This window comes from Xenopus laevis, chromosome 5L, assembly GCF_017654675.1.
Source record: "Xenopus laevis strain J_2021 chromosome 5L, Xenopus_laevis_v10.1, whole genome shotgun sequence".
Taxonomy (NCBI): Eukaryota; Metazoa; Chordata; class Amphibia; order Anura; family Pipidae; genus Xenopus; species Xenopus laevis.
In genome coordinates this window covers 130,832,435-130,855,290 of record NC_054379.1, presented here as the reverse complement: position 1 = coordinate 130,855,290, position 22,856 = coordinate 130,832,435, and the positions used below count along the sequence as shown (strand labels likewise).

The following is a 22,856-nucleotide window of genomic DNA, read 5'->3' as shown; positions in this document are numbered from 1 at the left end:
GCTGGGCCAGTGACATTTGGGGTGGAATGGTGCTGTTTTGGGATGAAGTTGTCACGTTGGAGTAAAAACCCAACGGTTAAAATTGCGACTAACGTGATGTAATTCAGGAAACAGTTCTCCTTTAATCCCTGTTAGAGATTGATACAGGGTAGTCAGTGGTGAGCTGGGGAGGCAGGGGGAGCCTTCATTAAAAAAGATTATCAGCACTAGGGTTTATTCAGGCATAGTGACACACTCCTGTTAATATTCTAACATGTCACTATTTCTTTTTTTCTTTAACTTGCCCATATGTTTTTACCGTGTGAGAGGAAACCTGAGTACAACCTTTACAGAAACAGGGAGAACATACAAATTCCTTGCGTATGGGGCACAAGGCAGTGAGGTAACATGTACAGTTATAGGAGGTTTTATCCACATGGGGTTTTCTGGATAAGGGGTTTTTCACGTAATTTGGCTCCTCATACCTTAAGGGGCAGATTTATCAGGGTTGAATTGAAACTGATAGTGGAGGTTGAGTGAATACTTCACAGTTGCAATTACCGTCAGGCCTGGTTGAACATATTGACTAGCCAATCGTTCTACTCCTCTACCTTGGGTCACACTCCAATTACCCCTTGCCTCCAGGTATTCTGACCCCCTGTTCTATACCCTGGTTTTAATTAATTATGAATGTATGGTATTAGTAAAACATTAAAAGTTAAGTTTTAACACTACAAACGAGTCTTCAGAATTGACAGATGGGCAGGTACAATTTCATGGATCTACTTCTTTCCTCCTAACTATTTATGATATATATTTTGGACCCTGCACACCATCTCCTGTTTCTCAATTTGATGGAAGGTGCTCCCTAACTCACTTTCTTTTTGGTTTGAAAATTCAAAGTAAAAAAATTTGAATTTCAAGCTATTTTTGTGTACTTCGACGAGGGAATAGTCCAAATTCGATTCGAATTTGAAAAAAAAAATTCAAATATTGAAATATATCATGTCTCTTTAAAACTTTGACTTCGAGCATTCATCATCTAAAACCAGACGAATTGCTGTTTTAGCCTATGGTGGACTTCCTAGAACCTATTTGGAGTTAATTGGACGTAGTTTTTTTTTTAAAAAAATACTTTGAATCGAATTCGATCGAATACGATCTTACTTCGATTCGAACGATTGAATACAGCCTATTCACTCGCAGAAAAAAACGTAGATTTTTTTTTATGAATTTATGTTGGTTTTTTTTTATTCAAAATTTTGAAAGTATGGGAGCTCAAAAATCTGCCCCTAAGTGTATTAAAAAGTCATTTAGACATTAAGGGGGTTATGTATTAAAGTCCGAATCCAAAAAACTTGAAAAATTAGATTTCTTTTACTATAAAATCCAAATTTTTAGTGTAAAAAAACCCCTCAAATTTTTATTTTTTATACCCCTTGGATGGAAAAAGCCAGAATCTGAAAATACTCCATCTCAGACCTGCCGAGGTTGTATACTGTATGAGTCAATGGGAGAGGTCCCTATCCTATTTGGAAGTTTCTTTGGTCTGCGCTGGAATTAGCCCCAAAATCCGACTATTTCAGGCTTTTCAAGCAAAAATCCAAAGAATTCTGACTTTTCGGGAAAAAGTCAGAAAAAATCAATCGATTCAGGAAGAAAATCAGAAAAAAATCATATGATTTGGATTTTCACACAATTTTATCGACTTTTTACCTGATCCGATTAAATCGGCCTTTTTTAATAATAAATAAAGGTCAAATAGTGTATTCTAGTTTGCTCTGCCTTTTTTTTCATAAAATAATCAGAAAAATTCGGATTTTGATAAAGAACCTTCCAAATATGCCCAGTAGGATTGTTTGCCCCCAATAAGGAGGAATTATTAGTTGGGATCAAGTACAAATGACTGGTTTATAAATTACAGAGAAAAAGTAAATAGTCCATTATTTGAATAAAATGAACTGCATGGGCGGTGGCTGCAGCAGTTGCCAGAGAGCTGCACAGATATGCCCGAGTCTATAGTACGCTGTATAATATCACATGTTTATAAAGTTGTTTACATGAATGTGTAGCAGTGAACTGGCTTGATAAAAGCCACATAAAAAAACATTATTGGGTGCCCCCACTTTTTACACAATGTTTTGCACACATTTTCAAGGTTAACGTTTTCTGATGCCTGAATTTGCTGAATTCTCTTATGTTACACCAAGTCTGAGGGATATGCATCAGTAGTCAAGCATATAAATAAATGAAATGCCTTTATAAAAAAAACAACAATTAGCTCTTTGTTATTTGTTATGTTTACATTTTTCTGCCATCACGAGGGCTACAACATAGCTATATAATTACCAATACACCAACCATTTAGTACCTACCAACTTATATGCAGAATTTAGACATAAAATGTCTTATAATTACAGTATAAAACCTTTTTATTTTTGTGGTCAAGAGTTACATGATTAGCCAAGAACACTATACAAGTGTGACGGATCCCTCCATATAATAGGATGTAAAAAACATTTTATGAAATCAAATATTATCTTTACACTTCCACCGGGTCAAGCAGTGTCTGGTGAACAGTACAGAAGGATGGACCTAACCTCCAGGGAATACATAAGAGTATTATGTGCATGTATGTATAGAGGGTCAGTCTTGGATCCTAAAGTCCTTCAATTGAGGGTTCAGCTCTTCCCCCTCAAACATAAATAGTTGGTAAGAACCAGTTATAATATCATCATGAAGAAAATTGTTCAAAAGCTTTAGAAGCAATGTTGAAGTCAAGATGAGGGATGAGATATACACATGGGATCTGAGTTAACGATTAGATAGCTTGGCCAAGAATATGACTAGATGTCTAAGAACCAATAACTGCCACAGCCAGAAGGTTGCCCTTGTGAATCTTAAGTAAAATAGAAAGCATCATTTAAAACAAACCTAAGAGAACAATCAAGGTCTTGTAGTGCCATTATGCCTAAGAACACCCTTGACCTCCTTAGAACTAGAAGAAACGTTTGATTTAACCTATTTAATAATCTATTTATTGTAGGTCTCGGTTTCAAAGAAGGTCTTACCGCAATAGATCTATTCTTTTGGTTTAAAGCCAAAATTCCTCAGCTTTTATCATTCATTTTCCTGTGCTTACATGTGAGTATTTTCTGGGCGTTAACTTTTAGTTTTGTTGATTTGTTAATTTATATACTTTTTGAAGCTTGAAGAAGAGATGACTTCCAAAATGTGTTGCCCATAAGTTTATAAAGCATAAAGACTGCTATGCACTGAAAGTTTTGGATACAACATATTAATCGACTGTTCTTTTCTACATGACCCATATCTCAGGGTTTCTTATTTGTTCTACAATTTGTCAATCATTATTGAGGTGCTGAATATCTGTCTATTGACTATATCTTAAATAAACATAATTGATAAGAGATATTCCAAGTACAGATTACATTATACACATATGAGACTAGTAGATGCTACAAACATCTGCCTTTGAATAAAAGCAAATGGCAGATCTTTCACACCAGATGAGCTAATTCTGTACTCACTATTAATTCATTTTCAATATTTTTTAAACATGTTTATATCTCATGTCCTACTGCAAGAGTGTAACAACTGTTGCATTTGTTTTGTTCGTATCTTATGAATTCACAATCTACACTGTATTCATAATCCTTCAAATTGCTATTGTTTCCAACTTGATTCTCGTCTCATGGCAGAACTTCAGGCATCTTAATTGGTTTCATTGTGATGTCAGGAAGTGAAGTAGTTCCCCATTTGTTTTACTATTTATACCAGTTGATGAATGTATGTGTCATGCCTGTGATTCACTGCTCTCAGTCTCAAGCACATCAGACCATGACATGACTTGATTGTCAAGTTGCAACTAATAAAGTTCCATTTTTAACCTTTATAATTAGAGTTGACTAAGTCAGTGCTGTCGTCTGGGCCTGTTCGTTTTCTGCTGTGCCGGGCTTTAGTCATTGCATAACTGAGAGGAACTAAATGTAATAGGAACTACACAGCAATTAACAGCAGTTCATTTGAAACCATTAAATAGAATTCCATTGATTTTATTTTACATACAATTTGCAATGCAGCAAAATGGGGAGCACATGAAGATTTTCTAGAATCTAGAATGTTGCCAAGTGCATGTTCTGGATCCCAAATGGCTCGCAATAACAGTCACTGTAATCAATGCAAATACATCAGCACTGATTGAAACACTGTATGTACCAAGCCCTAACAATTCAAAAAACCTTGCTTGGATTTGCAGGCATATACAACGCCTATGGAAATTATCTCAAATGGTTATGAAAACAAAAAAAGTCGGCATTCCATGGGGGAAATTTACTTACAGTACCTCCGAAAATCCGCTAGCGTTGTCTTCGCCGCACTCTGCCAGGCGTAGATTCGCCAGGACATCGCAAATTCACGAAGATCCTAAGTTCCGCACAAGTTACCAATCGTTTGCGAAGTTGCGCTAGCGATGTTACGATCAGCGGTCCGAAGTTACGCTAGCGAAGGCTAATTTGCATACGGCGCCAAATTTAAAAATTAATGGACTCGTATGCTGCAATGCATACCTAACACTGGAAAGGGAATAAAAGTATATAGGGGTGTTCTAATGCCCTACACATGTCCCCACAATATAGTTTAAGGTGCCATATGTTATAAAATGTTGGGGGGAAGGTGGGCACCCTAAATGCCAGCATTTCTGGGACTTCTGAACTTCGCCTGCTCTGACCTGGCGAAGTAAACTCTGGAGAAGGAGGTGAGGTTCAGAAAAAAAACAATCTTAGTAAATTTGCGTATTTTAGCCCCCTTCGCCAGAGTGCAACTTCGCCAGCGTTAGGGTGCGAAGTTGCGCTAGGCTATCTACATCGCTGGCGAATTTTCGCCAGGGTCAGTGTTGGTAAATTTGCGAAGTGCGAAAATGACGTCACGCTGGCAAATTTTCGCCAGGGTTAGCCAATTCGCACTTTAGTAAATTTGCCCCCATGTGCTTCCTAATACCTTAAAGGAACTTGACTGCAGCTCCCTTCAATTCTACCCTCTTTTGGTGGGTTTATCACAAGGATAAAAAAAAAAAACTATAGGTATAGGATCCATTATCAAGAAAACCCATTCTTCAGAAAGCTCTAAATTACAGAAAGGCCATCTCCCCTAGTGGCAAATTTACTAAAGGGCAAAGTGACTAACGCTAGTGAAAATTCACCAGCATGACGTCATTTTGCCACTTCGCCGATTTACTAATCGGTGCTGGCGTAAATTTGCTAGCACGGTGGACCTACTCTAGCGCTACTTTGCACCCTTACCTCAGTTGAAGTTGCGCTATGGTGAAGGGACGTAACTACGCTAATTCATTAACTTGCTTATTTCCGTGAACTTTACCTCTTGCGCCAGACTTTACTTCGCCACCTCAGACCAGGCGAAGTGCAATAGAGTAGATAGGGATGGTTCAAAAAAAGTGGACATTTTTTCTAAGTCCCAAAAAAACGCTGGCGTCTTTTACTTTTTATAGGGTGATAGGCTGAATTTTTTTTTTAAGGTATCCTCCTTCCCCTCTACATTTGATAAGATATGGCACCTAAACTATACTGTGGGCACATGTACAGAGCATTAGAACACATTTATTAAGGTTCCCTGGCCTTGTCTAGTATAATGTGTTTTCTGCTGCATATACGGCCATTGTACTTTAACTGCACGCCATATGCAAATTTCCGATCGATATCGTAACTTTGAACAGCTGATCGTAACATCACTATCGCAACTTCGCAAACGATCGGTAACTTGTGAGCAACTTGGGATCTTCGTGAATATGCGCAGCCCTGGAGTATCTACGCCGGGCAAAGTGCGGCGAAGTCAACGCTGACGCAACTTCGGAGGTAAGTAAATTTGCCCCCTAGACTCCATTTTTAATCATATCATTTACATTTTTAAAAATTATTTCCTTTTTCTCTGTAATAATAATACAGAACCTTGTGTTTGGTTCCAACTAACATAAATTGAATCCCTATTGGCTGCAGAACAATAAAATTGGGTTTATTTAATGTTGAAATGTTTTAAGTAGACCTAACATTCTGGATAACAGATTCCATACCTGTATAAGGAAGCACATGTGCCATCATTACCATGTCATCTGCAGGGGACAATTATAGGGATGGTTCACGGCAGTGTAGTAATCTGCTCCTGAGTAAACATGACAAATACATTGAATAAAGCAAAGTATTTGGAATTAGTATTTAGGAATGTTTTGTTTAAAAAAAACACTATGTTTTTGTGTTGTGTTTTACATATGAATATTTACATGGAGTTGTTAGTTGATGGAGTGTATCTGGCCTGTTTCAATTGCTGCATCTGGTATTCAGACACACTAATGGGTGTCAATTTTAAAATTGGTTTTGGCCACTACTTTCAACTCTTGATACGTCTTCTGGTATTTAAAGTGACACACCTATTTGATGCACCAGATTATTTTGTTGAGTGATTGACAGCATTGGTGTTTCAGCAAGTGATTATCCTGGATATCCTGCCTTTCTCATGACTGTATAGCACCCGCAGATCCTAAAAATCCCAAATTCACATTCTATTCCCTTTTGGCCTGTGACTCTTCAGTGGGGTCCAAAAATGGCAGGTTTGCTGACCAAAACAATCCTTTGATTTTAGAGCAATGTCTTTTACAGAAAATTATATTCACTACCTAATAGTTTATCTATACTGCTAGGAACTGTCCAATAAATGCACATGAACAAATAAAATCTATCACCTGAGAAGCAATGAAATATATATTGTTTCTTTCTTTTTTATCAGACAGAGAAAGAGACCCTGGAATTATTTAGGCAACGCTAAATTACTACAACAAGTTAGGGCCATGCCATGGGGCCACCCAAGTGGCCCAAGGGGCACAATGGTGGTGGACGGGTGCTGGGCATGCTTATTTTCTGTCTGCCTACCTCTAGTCCAGACAGCTTTGGACTTGGGTTTGTGGACCCACTGGGAATACCACCTCAAAGGCGCCATCCCTCTCAGGGCCCCTAGCCCCAATCGCAGATTTAGCAAATCCGATACCCCCCCTGTGCCACTACCTACCTTATACTTAACTGCTGCAGTCGCAGTTGGGGGAGGTCTAGAGGGAACAACCTCACTTTTTTAGAGAGTAACGTGTCTTGGACAACGAGGCCCACAAGGTCGGGGGCCCACCATGTTTTTTCCTGGTGTCCCATCAGCCCAGTCTGACGCTGGTACCTGACCCTGCCAGCGCTGCCAATTTCTGTGAACAAAGCTTGTCATTCACCCCCTCTCACTTGCCACCACACAAGCATATCTCATTGGGAGGGGGCAGTATTCCAGATGGATTTGTGTAGGGTGCTCATCTAGTTTGGCCTGGCACTTGGCCACCCATATGCCGCCCATCATATGATCATTCTAGGAGCTCAAAGAGTTGCACCTCAAGGGCCATGAGCATCCTTGTGCCCAATTTTTGCAATTTGCACCTTGAACCATTGTGATGTGAGCCTTTACATTAAACACATCATAGTAAGAAGGAGTTACAGAACATCATTGTGTGTACTGAGCAGCGATCGAGTCTTGTGAAACCTAATCAAACATGTTTTGCATGTACACAACATTTGTGTAATAAGCAAGGGAGTTATGTTTGCAAATACCAGTTTTGTGCCATCAAGGCAACATTAACACATAACAAACATATGTCATGTAGATAAACTATTACAAAATGTCATTCAATCATAATGCACTGAACTGAAGTCCCCAGTCTATGGGTATTGTAACTATTAAGTTGAGTGTAAGAGCCTAGCCCAATTATATATGTATTGTGGCCAACAGCCAACATCTAACCATTTTTTTTTAATCTGTTTGTGCCAGAAGCACAGATTTATTATTATATTATTTGTGAGGGAAATTCAGATGGTTGTAGAGTCTTACAGGAGCAAAGCTGATGTTAGACAGCCTGTCAATGCAGTGTTGGAAGGTATATACAGGTATGGGATCTATTATCCAGAAAGCTCTGAATTACGGGAAAGCCATCTCCCATAGACTCCTATTTCCTTTTTTTTGTACTAATAAAAAAGTAGCTTGTACTTGATCCCAACTAAGATATAATTTATCCTTATTGGAAGCAAATCCAGCCTATTGGGTTATTTAATGTTTAAATGATTTTCTAGTAGACTTAAGGTATGAAGATCCAAGTTATGGAAAGATCCATTATCCGGAAAACTCCAAGTCCTGAGTATTCTGGATAACAGGTCCCATACCTGTAAAATATTTCAGAATACTCTACCACAGGGATTACATTTAACTAGTAGCTCTGCTTTTCAATAACTTGAAGCTTTTATATGAAGAACAAAATCTTCCTTGTATTTAAATCTCATCTTGTCGTGACTTTTATTCGACTGTTTAAGTGGAATTCAAACAAAACGATGGTACTATTTTTTAATGGAAATAAAGCAGCACAATTGGAACATTCTTTTTTGATCTATTTAGGTGCAGACAGGTTGATATTTGTTTTTACTAGTGGTAAGATCGTTGCCATATTAATTTCATACAACAGTCATTTCTGTTTAGACTTTTATGAACAGTTGTACACATAGGAAATGATAAACATAACCTTAAAAATATTTATGTGCTCCATGAAAAGGCTAAACTTCCAGCAGTGAAGATTACATGAATACTCAATTAATGGCGGATTTTCTGTTTATAGTGCTCTAATTGATGTCTGTGATCAGTCAGTTTCAATATAAAGTACAACAATGGGTGGTTCTTAAGTAACTGAACACATCAATAAACATTCTTTCCTTTATTAGGTTACACCTTGTGATTCTGATTTCATACACGGAAGATTTAATTATTTCTTCCAGATCCAAATTGTGTAATAGGACTACTGTACCAGAAGTACATTTTATGTTAATTAAACGGGTAATTTATGGAGGACTTGTGACATTCTGTCCCTAATTGAAAAGACTCATAGTTATACCACCACAACCCTCTAATTTAAATCTTCCATAGTGCGCAGTACCCACCCACCACACTATCTACTCCATTTATGGTGGTTCGCTTTTAAGTTAACTTTTAGTATTTTATAGAATGGCCAATTTTAAACAACTTTATTATTTATTTTTTATAGTTTTTAAATTATTTCCCTTCTTCTTCTGACTCTTTCCAGCTGTCAAATGGGGTCACTGAAAAAACAAATGCTCTGTAAGGCTACACATTTATTGTTATTGTTACTTTTTACATCTTTCTCTTCGTGCCCTCTCCTATTCATATTCCAGTCTCTTATTCAAATCAATAGCAACCCTAGCAACCAGACTGCTGAAATTTCAAACTGTAGAGCTGCGAAATAAAAAGTTAAATAACTCAAAAATCATGAATAATAAAAAATGAAAACCTTTTGCAAATTGTCTTGGAATTTCACCCTCTACATCATACTAAAAGTTAACTTTAACATAAACATAGTCCCTTTAACATAAACAATGCCTAAACAGTAACTGAAATGCAGAAATCTGGTTGCTGCCATGCTCTTAATTACACTAGTTTCCTCTATAATATAGATATGGGATCTGTTATCCAGAATGTTTGGGACCTGGGGCTTTCTGGATAATGTATCTTTCTGTAATTTAGATCTTTATCTAATTATCTAATTATTATTTATTTAGATCTGCTAGAAAATCATGTAGACATTAAATAAACCCAATAGGCAGGTTTTGCTTCCAATAAATATTAATTATATCTTAGTTGGGATCAAGTATAATTTGGATCTCCAAGCCTTGAGTCTACTGACATATTATATAAACATGAAATCACTCCAATAGGATTGTTTGGCCTCCAGTTGGGATTCGTTTCAATTTAGTTGGGATTAATAAAAGGTACTGGTTTATTATTACAGAGAAAAAAGAAATCATCTTTAAAAATCTGAATTATTTGTATAAAAATTTAATCTTTGAGGGGTATGGTCTTCCTGTAATTCGGAGCTTTCTGGATAAAACTGTATAACTTTTATCTTTAGGGCACATTTGGGGTATCAGAACTTCATATTTGCGCATGAACACGCATTGGTTTCAAAATAATCCTACCTAATTCAGGTTAAACACACTGTAACATAGACTTAGTTGTCAAATGCATAACAATGAACCTATTATTTTCCCATGAATCGTATTAAGCTTGAGCATATTTGCTAGGAGGCTGGTATTACTGAGTGTGTGATGTGTAGGAGAACTGGCTTACTGACGTGGTGAATACTAATGTAAATAAGAGCCTGATTAAAAAATTATTTGTTATACTTTCCCCTCCTTCTCCTACGTAGAAGGGCAGACAGTTCAGCAAAAAGGCAACTGCAGTGAGCAAGTGAGCAACCTTACTAATTATAGGTTTCATCCTCATGACTAAGGTACTGCACGGTATTTAAGAAGTAGCAAAAAGCAAACACCCAGGTTGTGTTTTAGGAGTCCAACTGGATTGCTAGAGAACTGATCCCAAGGACAGAGGGGCAAAGAATGTGCTACGGCAGCTGCGCCAGATGTATTGGCTACTCGCTTCTCATTCTGGCAATATTCTGCATTGCGGCAAACATTTTGCTTTATTTTCCCAATGGAGAGACCAAGTATGCTTCCGAGAACCACTTGAGTAGATTTGTATGGTTCTTCCAGGGCATTGGTGGTGCAGGGCTACTGGTAAGTTTTACAACATACATTATAATCCATTATAAATCTCCTACTGTGGGTCTATTCACTGAATATTTTGATTCATTCTTTTTGATGAAACGTTAAGCTTCTTGGCCAAAGTTACTGATAAGAACTGCTTTTCGTTCATAAATTCTACTCCATCACAAAGTTTAAAAACATATCATCAAAAACTCCTATTATTAAATACAGGTATGGGACCTATTATCTAGTGTGGGTTTTCTTGGTAAGGGTTTTCTGGATTAGGAATCTTTCCGTAATTTGGATCTCCATACATTGTCTACTTAAAATGAATTTAAACCTTAAATAAACCCAATAGGCTGGTTTTGCATCCAATAAGGATTAATTATATCGTAGTTGGGATCAAGTACAAGGGACTGTTTTATTATTACAGAGAAGAAAAATCTGAATTATTTGATTAAAATGGAGTATATGGGACATGAATTCAGAGCTTTCTGGATAAAGTATCCCATACCTGTATTTCACTTATGTAAACTTCTAATTTATGCAGTGGAGTTGTTTCTGAATATATCTAGCTTTCATAAAATACCATAACTTGATACTCACGTGGAGTTGTCACCTTTGCAATTAGTCTGCTGATTAAATCTGGGCTCATAATTGTGAAGTACGTATCATACAGGATCTAAAGATACGTTGGTCAGATATGTAAAACCTAAAGCTACACGGAATCAGATAAAGAGTTTGGCCAGTTTCTACATTACTGCCCAAACATTTTAGCAGGTTCTCCCACCTCACTGCATAACCTGCATTCCCTATCAGAGCTGAAAATGTAATCTGGAAATGCCTTTCATTGTCCAAAGAAGAAACGTGAGAAAAACTGCAGTTCCCTATCACTTCCATTCACACCTGCTCAGTGACACTGATGTGACAATGCACTTGCCATTATAAAGAGAGCTACAATCACAGACATCCGTTTTTAACACGTCTTGAAATAGAAAACTTTCTTTTCAGGATCAGATGCTGCCCTGAGCTTAGAGACCAACGCACAATATACTGAATATATATATATATATATATATATATATATATATATATATATATATATATATATATATATATATATATATATATATATATATATACAAATACAAGATTCCTCTGCACTCAACCCATTATCAATATATTTAAGACAGAGACATTTTGTGCATACTGCTACTGAAAAATGCCTTACCCTTTAAACAACAAAGGGATTGTTTGTCCATGTATTGCAATATATTTAAGCTGGCCAACTACATCAAAGTCATCCCATATCTGGCCAGTCCTATGCTCAATTTCATCTGATTCATTAAGAATTCTATTGCTTCATTATACATTTTACAAAGGGACTAAGTTTTACCTGCAACTTACTTGCTGCTTTCAAAGTAAAACTCCCAAACTTGGCTGCCCTTTTATTAGACACCAGTGGGATCACTGTGCATCCAACGTTTCGACCCACATTGGGGCCATTATCATCCGTGATAAAGGCACCAATGTTAGTTGAAACTTTGGATGTACAGTGATTATGCAATAAGAATTTCTTGATTTATGAAAATGGTGTGCTGGGCCATCCTGAATGAATATATATGATTTATTTGACCAAGCACCCACAAAGCAGCAAGGACAGAGTACAAGTACCTTTTGAAAATTATATATATATATATATCAGACTCGCATGTTTTAATAAAACTTTTTTGACAGTATTTAAGACCTGAGAGTGCGGATCCTTCTCTTGCTTGGTATATATATATATATATATATATATATATATATATATATATATATATATATATAAAGTAGTGTAGAGGCCAGCACAACTCGTCAATGGGTCATCCTTGCCTGGGTGCAATAAGCTCAAAAGGTTAAGTAGTATAAGGAAAAGCTCGCACTCACAGGACTTATCACAATCAAAAAAGGGTGTTTATTTGGATCAAAAAACAACTTGTTGTTTTTTGATCAAAATAAACACCCTTTTTTGATTGTGATAAGTCCTGTGAGTGCGAGCTTTTCCTTATACTATATATATATATATATATATATATATATATATATATATATATATATATATAATATATATATATATATATATAACCCAACCCCTAAGCTTAGCATCTCAACAGCAGCCTAACAAAGTCCAAGATGGAAAACTCCTGGGACAACTTTAAAGTCCTGGATCATTACTACTATAGAGATGCTGAACCTTTAAGCTGGTTCAATAACTTCAATATATAAAATAAGACATTTCTAGCCATATTCATTTTTCGGGTTTAGTTCTCCTTTAAAATGTCGGCCCTATCTACAATAAGTTTCTTACTGTTTAGTGTACTTATAGAGAAACACTTATGCAATACAGGTGCAAAGTATGAGTCCAATTGGTTTCATTTTTCTGACAGGTCACTAGACCTGGGGAAACTTTTTTTAATTTCACTGTGTGTAATGCCATTTAGATTGCTTCAAAGCCGAATGTGATGATATTGACAGGATCCTTCACCATTTGGATGTAAGAGATTAAAAGGGTGATAAAAAAAAGCTGATTTTGGATGCATGCTTTGTCAAATTAATAGCAAATCTATGTAACAATCTGATTCTGTTTTCCTACATGTTTGATTTACAACCAGACAAATACACTCATATCCTAGAGTTTCTCTACATTACAGAAATTACTGAAATACATTTAGTGGAAAATACAAAGTGGCCTGTCAGACATTTTTCTAGAAATTGTTTTTTTTTCCAAGCCTTTATTCTACGGTCTACCCATCTGTTTGTCAAAAATATCTTGACAAACTGGGCATGAAGATTGTGTTGTGTGATATTATACATACACATACTTGCCCTGCTGTTATTGTGGGTATTATTAAACGTTAATGACTTGTGTGTGTTGCTTTAGTGGTTTGGGAAGATGAGAGACCAATCTTTATACCTGGGGAGGAGACACAGCTTTGATATTTGTGCATGTTGTTCTGATGTCATGCTAATGAAAACATTTCATAACAGGATTCCTGTTTCTCCACATACTAATTATCCATCATAAATATTTCCTTCCTTGGTAAAGATCAATGCAACTTTTATGCAATGAGCACAATCTAAAAATAAAATAGGCTGGAAATGCCCATCAGAGAATTCATTCATAACCGAATATATTACCTAATTAATCAGAGATTAAAAATTGATCTTGGAAATACAAATAGAGGATAAGGCTAGATGTAGTTCCAGAAATATATACCCACCATTTATTATACAAGTATGGGTTCTGTTACCCAGAAACTTTATCCAGAAAGCTCCAAATTATGTCCCGTAGACTCCATTATTTCCAAATAATACACATTTTTTATTTTTTCCTTTTTCTCTGTAATAATAAAACAATACATTGTACTTGATCCTAAGTACTAAGATATAATTAATCCTTTTTGGAAGCAAAACCAGCCTATTGGGTTTATTTAATGTTTACATGATTTTAGTAGATTTAAGGTATGAAGATCCAAATTATGGAAAGATCCATTATCTGGAAAACCCAGGTCCCAAGCATTCTGGATAACAGGTCCCATACCTGTACATGCATATAAATATATTAAAGCATGAGTATCACAAAGAACTGAAATCTTAGTAAGACCAGGAAAGTCCCAAATTATATGTAGGTGCTTTCCATATTTCTCTTAACATGAGCATTCCTGGACACAATGGTACTACAAAATTATGTATGGTATATTGGGCACTTGGGCAGTGCTGGAATAAAGATAGTTAGCAGCCTATCGCCACCAAATTAGAGTATAACAAAAAAGCAGTTCAAACTACTTGGGTCCACTGTTGAGAGGAAAACAGGTGAAGGTGGCAAGATGTCTAGAAGTTAATCTCTGCAATGTGAGATGTAGAGAAATTAGGAGGAACCCACCCTTCCTTAGGGCAGAGACACACAGGAAGATTCAGGGAGATTTAGTCGCCCGGCAACTAATCGCCTCTTCTTCGGGTGACTAATCTCCACAAAAAGACTTCCCGCCAGCTAGAATGTAAATCGCCGGTGAGATGGCACTCGGATCGCTTTGGCTTTCCGAAGACCCTCGAAGTTTCCTTGTGAAAATGAAGCATTCCAAGTGCCATCCTGCCGGCGATTTACATTCTAACTGGTGGGAAGGCAGCTCGGGGAGATTAGTCGCCTGAAGAAGCGATTTGTCGATGGGCGACTAATCTATTCTAAAGGGTGGCCTCTGGTACGGTGATCCACTTTATGGGTAAAAAGGTCCCCTGTTATTTGTCTATAATGTCCACTAATGTACTTGTAAAGTGTAATCATGTCCCTTTGCAAGCGCCTTTTTTCCAGAGAAAACAACCCCAACCTTGACAGTCTACCCTCATAATTTAAGTCTTCCATCCCTCTAACCAATTTAGTTGCACTTAGTCTCTGCACTCTCTCCAGCTCATTTATATCCCTCTTAAGGACTGGAGTCCAAAACTGAACTGCATACTCCAGATGAGGCCTTACCAGGGACCTATAAAGAGGCATAATTATGTTTTCATCCCTTGAGTTAATGCCCTTTTTTATGCAAGACAGGACTTTATTTGCTTTAGTAGCCACAGAATGACACTGCCCAGAATTAGACAACGTGTTATCTACAAAGACCCCTAGATCCTTCTCATTTAAGGAAACTCCCAACACACTGCCATTTAGTGTATAACTTGCAATTATATTATTTTTGCCAAAGTGCATAACCTTGCATTTATCAACATTGAACCTCATTTTCCAGTTTTCTGCCCAGTTCTCCAACTTAGACAAATTACTCTGCAAAGTAGCAGCATCCTGCATGGAACCTATAGTTCTGCACAATTTAGTATCATCTGCAAAAATAGAAACAGTACTTTCAATGCTTTCAATGCCCACCTCCAGGTCATTAATAAACAAATTGAAAAGCAAGGGACCTAGTACAGAGCCCTGCGGTACTCCACTAACAACACTGGTCCAATTAGAAAATGTTCCATTTACCACCACTCTTTGTAGTCTATCTTTTAGCCAGTTCTCTATCCAGGTACAAATACTATGTTCCAGGCCAACATTCCTTAATTTAACCAGTAACCTTTTGTGTGGCATTGTATCAAATGCTTTAGCAAAGTCTAAGTAAATTACATCCACTGCCATCCCCAAATCGTGGTCTCTACTTAGCTTCTCATAAAAAGACATTAAGTTAGTATGGCAAGATCTATTACGCATAAAACCATGCTGGCACAAACTCATAGTATTATGATTTGCTATGAAGTCCAGTATCTTATTCGTTATTAACCCTTTGAAAAGCTTTCCTACCACTGACATCAGACTAACTGGCCTATAGTTTTGAGGCTGAGGCTTTTTTGAATAGAGGCACCACATTAGCAATTCGCCAGTCTCTCGGCACTACGCCAGATCTCAATGAATCCTGAAAAATTAAGTAAAGAGGTTTGGCAATCACAGAGCTAAACTCGCTAAGTACCCTGGGATGTATACCATCTGGCCCCGGACCTTTGTTAATCTTAACATGTTCTAGTCTCTTTTGAATTTCTTCATGTGTGAACCATGCATCATTAGTTGTATTACTAGAATTGGGTCTATTAAGACGGAAACCTTCACTTACTGGTTCCTCATTTGTGTAGACAGATGAAAAATATGAGTTCAGAATCTGCGCATTTATTTTGTTTTCATCAACTAGCTGACCCCCCTCTGATAGTAAGGGTCCCACCCCTTCCTGCTTCATTTTTTTACTATTAACATATTTAAAAAATAATTTTGGATTTGTTTTACTGCTTGCTGCAATATCCTTTTCTATATCAATGTTAGCTTGCCTTATAAATGATTTGACTGTCCCAGCTAACTTCAAAGCCTTAAAAGCCTTAAATATTATTGGTTAACATTGTAATTTATATATTAAATGATCTACCAATCTTACAAGTAACTATCTGCTCTCTTTTACTTACATATTACACTGTTTTTACAACTATAGTCCTAATAATGCCTAGTATGTAGGCATATCTGCTCCCTGCTATAGAGACCTATAGATGAGCTGGCCATTACCGAATAACACATTATTTAAAGGGAGTTTGTTGTAACAAATAAAGAAACAGATCATGTGACTGGCTGGAGTGGGGGGGGGCAGGAATGCAGGCAGTAATAGGGGTTTTTGGGGAACCTGGATTTTGATGGGGCTCAGTAAATTCTAATTATGCTTTGGCAGAAGGAGTTGTATTTTGCAGATGTAGAAATGTAGACCATGTAGTGGAGCTTTGTAAACATCATCCCAGTGTTTTGGGGGCTACAGATTTTGCTTTGGGGCCCAGTATGTTCTTGACAGGGGGTTTATTGAATTTCATAAGTATAAATACAATTTCATTTGTTTAATATGCAGGTAGGTTAATTATTACTAGCATGTTGTGTCCAGCTATGGCCAACGTGACATTTACTAAGTCTTTGCAAATTATAAGTTACCTTCTATTTATGCTAAAAATGATTGTATAGGTACAAGCACATATTCCTGTGTAACCAGATTGTCCTGGACCTGACTCAGTGTTACCAACAAAAGAAAATGTTTGCCTGAGAATGGTTTGTTGTTCCATGGTAACATCAAGCAATCTGTGATTGATATACAGCTACCTAGGCAGCGACATCAACAAAGAGACTCACAAAGAGACAGGCAGATAAATATGGAATTATATCTTTAACAAAACCAAAGTTTTGTCTAATACAAATGCAACAATTGGTTTCATGTATTTGTGTATCTCATTGATATATTTGTATTTATTTTTACACATATTTGGTAGCTATAAGGGTGAAGTATGGGAGTTTAAGGTGCATTTAAGAAATGGGTAATGTTACAATTAAATGAATCTTAAATTTGAAATTATCCACAAAATATATTACTGTACTCTTTTTACAAATTGGGTTTTCATTCTGTGTTTCAGATGCTGCTTCCAGCAGGAGTTTTCATTGGACTGGAACAAGAGGATTGCTGTGGCTGCTGTGGCCATGAGAGATGTGGGAAAAGCTGTGCAGTAAGTGCCATTTCATATAAAAATGCATGTTTGGTGGCAGACGGATGCCAGAGAGTGACCTGTGTAACCTATTCCGGTCTTACCTTTAGATGCTCTCATCTATTTTGGCTGCGTTAATTGGAGTTGCTGGAGCTGGATACTGTGTTGTCATTTCTGCACTGGGCTTAGTTGAGGGGCCACTGTGTTTAAACAACGGAGATTGGTCTTATGCATTCAGCGACACTAATGGGAAGTAAGTATCACAGTTTATCTTCTCTCTTGTAAATAAAAAAGGCTTAAAGGAATAGTTCATCCTCAAGTTTTCTTTGCATACTTTTAGATAAAAATTAATGTCAGGTCTGGACTGAGATTCAAAATAGACCCTGAAATTTCAAGTACACAGAGGCCCAAACAGCCCCCTACAGGCCCAATAACTTGCAGCAGGGGAAGCAGGAGGGAATTCAGATGGGGGTGGGGACATCAGCATGGGAGTTAAGCAGGGGCAGGCAGTGGGCGGGCTTAGATTCTGCATGGATTCTGTAGGCCCGGGTAGGCATCACTGTGCATCAGGCCCCTCCAAAAAAATTTTGTTGGGGGGCCTGGCGCCATTAATTTATGCCACTGGTCCAGTTTCATGTTCAGTTTGCCAATCTCATGAAAATATTGTACTACAACAGAGCAAATGTAAACATGTCTGTAATTTTCAGTTATTGCTACCAGCATTGATAAGAGAGTAGATATAGGCCTGATTTCAGTTTGTCTGAAAAGATCTATACAGTACATGGCTGGGCTCCTCACCATATAGGTCACTATTTATGAACTACTTGTAAAGGTACAATATTTGGCACAATTAATATACAATCTGTAAAATAACAACAGCATCTGCCATGTATGTGGAGTGAGGAGTCTATAAGTGAGTGGAGTACTGCTCTATTAGTGAGTGGAGTACTGCTCTATACACAGTTTTTATAGCCATATAAGAGAAATAGTGCCTAGTTGGCCTGGTTTATACAGGAGTTTGACTACAACCAATCAGCATGCACTACTTTGGCATAATAGATGATATAAAAGCTATCTATATCTTTTGTTGTTGAGGCTCATGTTGCTGGAAGTACAGGTATTGAACCTGTTATCTAGAATGCTCCGAACCTGGGGTTTTCCAGATCAGGGGTCTTTCCATAATGTGGTGTCCATACCTAAAGTCTACAAAAATATCATTTAAACATTAATTAAACCTAATATGCTTGTTTTTCCTTCATTAAGGATTAATTATATATTAGTTGGGCTAAAGTACAAGTTACTGCTTTATTATTACAGAGAAAAAGGAAATTATGTAAAAAATTTGAATTATTTGATTATAATGGGGTCTATGGGAGATACTCTACCCGTAATTCAGAGCATTCTGGATAAAAGGTATCCGGATAATGGATCCTATATCTGTAGTATAATTTGGGAAGCCTATAACTATGTCTTTCGTTACACAGATATCTGACAAAGTATCAAACCTGGTCCACATGCATCGAACCAAGGAATGTTGTTGTGTGGAATGTTACTTTGTTTTCCATACTTCTGGGTCTGTCTGGAATCCAGGTCATCCTGTGCCTAATTCAGATCATTAATGGCTTAATTGGTGGGATATGCGGTGTGTGGTGCTGCCAAGATACATCACAGGTAATTATGGGAGACACGCCAGTGTACACTGACAGTACTTCTAATACATAATTAATTTTGCATTCCATGGTTAATATTCCATCAATAAATTAAAAGTAATTGCTCAGTATAAAAATAAAAACTGGGCAAATAGAGTGACTGGATAGCCAGAACACTACGTCCTGCCTTGCAGCTCTCTTGGTTTCCACTGATTGATTACCAGACAGGAACCAATCATTGATTTGAGTGATATGGGCCATATCTGTTGCTTCTGAATCTGAGCTGAATGCTGAGAATCAATTGCAAACTCACTGAACAATTATGTCCCATGTGGCCCCCCCTTCAAGTCGCTGACTAAGGAAGTAGTGTTCTGGCTATTATGTTAGACATCCAGTCACTCCAGCTTTTATACATTACATTTTTGGTTAACTAACTATATTAGAAACATTTTTTATTTTGCACATCCTATCCATTTACACAGATTTTATTTTTACACTGAACTGTTCCTTTAAGAAATGAAACTTTCTTGAATGCTGTGATTTTCATCCAATTTTTTTACAATATGAGAGAAAAAAACATAAGTATGCCATATAAGACAGTTCTACAGTTTGTTTTGAGAACAAGGGGTCATTATGGCAATGTCCTGAGTCAATAAAACATTTTCAAGGTTTCACTCAAATACAAACACTAACATGGAGAAATCCATTTGAGCAATTTGTCTTCCATATATCTGAGATTCAGTGCCATGACACTATCCCTTAAACCTTGCAATATAAAACTAATAATGGACAGGAAGGAATTTCAATATTAATCTCCTGCTGGGTTTTAAGAGATGTAATACAAAACATGTGAAATGCCACATTTCAGCCTATTGGAGTCATTAAGTGGCTGATTTTACGTGATTTTAGTGTTCCAAGGTGCATGTTGCTCATCACCCTGCTCTCTTTAGGATACTCACGTAAGGTCCATAAAGTTATGTGTGTGGAGTGAATTCTACTGGTAGTGTCAGTCACCAGTTCCTTCTTCCTGTTATATACGTGCTCTCCGGTCCGTTATCTAGAAGATAATCAGGTCACACAGCAATCAGCTCCAGAGTCACGGGGGAGATAGCAGAGCTTAATCTTGGAAAATAATCTTGGCACTGATAGCTGAGGTATTGTCCCAAGGTTCATGCTAGAATGGAGAGATTACGCTTTTATTTAAGTGAAGGATTGATATTATGGAAACGTGGGGATGGTCTGTATACAAACTACTTTTCCATCAATATTGCTCAGTAACACACAATAATTATTGTACAGGTATGGGACCTGTTATCCAGAATGCTCGGGACCTGGGTTTTCCGGATAACGGATCTTTCTGTAATTTGGATCTTCATGCTTTAAGTCTACTAGAAATTCATTTAAACATTAAATAAACCCAATAGGCTGGTTTTGCTTCCAATAAAGATTAATTATATCTTAGTTGGGATCAAGTACAAGGTACTGTTTTATTATTACAGAGAAAAATAAAATCATTTTTAAAAATTGGGATTTTTTGGATAAATTGGATTCTATGGGAGATGGCCTTTGCATAATTTTGAGCTTTCTGGATAACAGATCCCATACCTGTATTAACTTTGCAGTGGTGAAAAAAAAGGACCAATATTGGCAGCTTTAATCTGCCCGTGTATGGTCACCATTACTCTGTGTTGTGTATCAGTGCATGGCTTTCTTCTTACATTCCTCTTTTCTACTTCTCCTTTACAGTCCTACGCTTGCTGAGTTATACAAGACTTTGGCTGACCCAGAAAAATGCAATAATGAAGAAAAGACGTGTACTGTATGGCAATGTATGATTTGTCCTCTGCTTTCTACTGGATGGAACAGAGTACAGTGAAAGAACCATCTGTCAGAGTGTAAAGAACTTGGACACAAAGTGCTCCTACTCTCCCCTCATCTATTCTACTGTGTGCGAATGGGGTGGGGTATTTTGCATTAACATTGTTTGTTTGTTTTTATTTAATATTGTTTTATTATTAATACAATAAATGCTCTATTAGAAAATGCACCTTAAACGAGTTCATTTTATTATTAAAACTCTATACAAAGAATTTATATAAGTGATCACATTTATTATTTTCCTAGGGGGTTATTTATCAAAGTCCGATTTTATCTCAACATTTTCTGCTATAAACTCCAATCAAATCCGCTCAGGTTTTTTACACTTATTTATTATTACATTTTCCCGAAAATTTGCTTTGCATGATTTTCACGATTTTTTCAAATTTTTGACCCGAAACTCTGATTTCTTATGTTTTTTTGCCTGAAAACTTTGGGATATTGCATGAAACCCAGCGCACATCAAAAAATCATTGGGACTTTTCCCATTGTCTTATATGCAACCTCAACATGTCTGAGATGCCAGATTTTCCGATTTTACTGATTTTCTGAATTTTTTCCTGATTTTTGCATTTGAAGTTTAGTAAATAACCCCCATAGTGTACGTGAAAAACTGGTTACAAAATACAGGCAGTGCCCTACTGATAAAAAAATAACACACATACCCCCATATGTAATTAAAGCCACTATGTTTGCCCTGGAGCTGTATCAGCAACCATCGTCTTGAGACTGGAATATGAATAGAGGAGGGTCTGAATAGAAATATGAGTAAGAAAAAGCAGCAATAACAATAAACTTGTAGCCTCACAGAGCAATATTTTGGCTCCTGGTTCAGTGCCCCCCCCCCTTAGAAAGCTGCAAAGAGAGAAGGCAAATAATTAAAAAAATAAAAAATAAATAAAAAAAATAATTAATGAAGACCAATTGAAAAGCTGTTTGGAATTGACCATTTTATAACACAGAACCACCCCTATTACAAGTTTATAGCAGTGTAAATAGCCAAAAATTGTTACTGGGATATGCTGGCCGGTAGTTTATGCCATGGTTGTGTGTAGTGATGGGCGAATAAATTCGGCAGGCGCAAATTTGCGGTGAATTTATACGGTTCGCCGCCAGCGAATACATTTGCAAAACTGCTGCGAAATTTGCTAGCAAGCATAAAAATTTTGGACGCGCGTCAGAAAAGTCACTCGCATCAACATTATCTGGATACGGGCGTCTATATTTTTGTTTCGCAGAGTTTTCGCCTAAGCAAAACGGGACAAATTCACTCATCACAGGTGTGGATTACTGCCTTCTTAGTCTTGAGGGGAAACATCTCTATATCAATCTATAGTGTTGAAAAATACAATACCTAAAATGATGTCAAAATGCTATTAAAAGCAGAAGGGGATACTTATCAGGCAGAAATTGACTAACCAATATATTATGGGCAGTTTTGTGCAAGTACAGTAGTTCCCATCTGTAGCCCAAAGCTGCCACCTTGTGACTGGAACCATAATCAAACCATTTTGTGTTGAGCAAATACAAACTGGCATGAGAAGAAGGCAAATTGCAATGGTATTTCCTTAGAGGTGCTGTGGAATAAACAGCATCTTACTTAATAGGCAAAAAAGGTATAATACTCTATAATCTTTCTAAAACGCTAATAATGAAGTGCAAAAACCAT

At 37.0% G+C, this 22,856-nt stretch overlaps 1 protein-coding gene across 1 annotated transcript; it reads left to right on the top strand.

Annotated features, from left to right (window-relative positions):
- The first annotated feature begins 10,426 nt into the window (after positions 1 to 10,426).
- On the top strand, positions 10,427 to 21,356 carry tm4sf1.L (transmembrane 4 L six family member 1 L homeolog). Its single transcript, NM_001095054.2, is given in 5 exon segments — positions 10,427 to 10,667; positions 17,592 to 17,681; positions 17,771 to 17,913; positions 19,145 to 19,331; positions 21,056 to 21,356. Coding segments are annotated over 5 exon segments (612 nt in total). The 5' UTR covers positions 10,427 to 10,490; the 3' UTR covers positions 21,071 to 21,356.
- Positions 21,357 to 22,856: the final 1,500 nt, after the last annotated feature.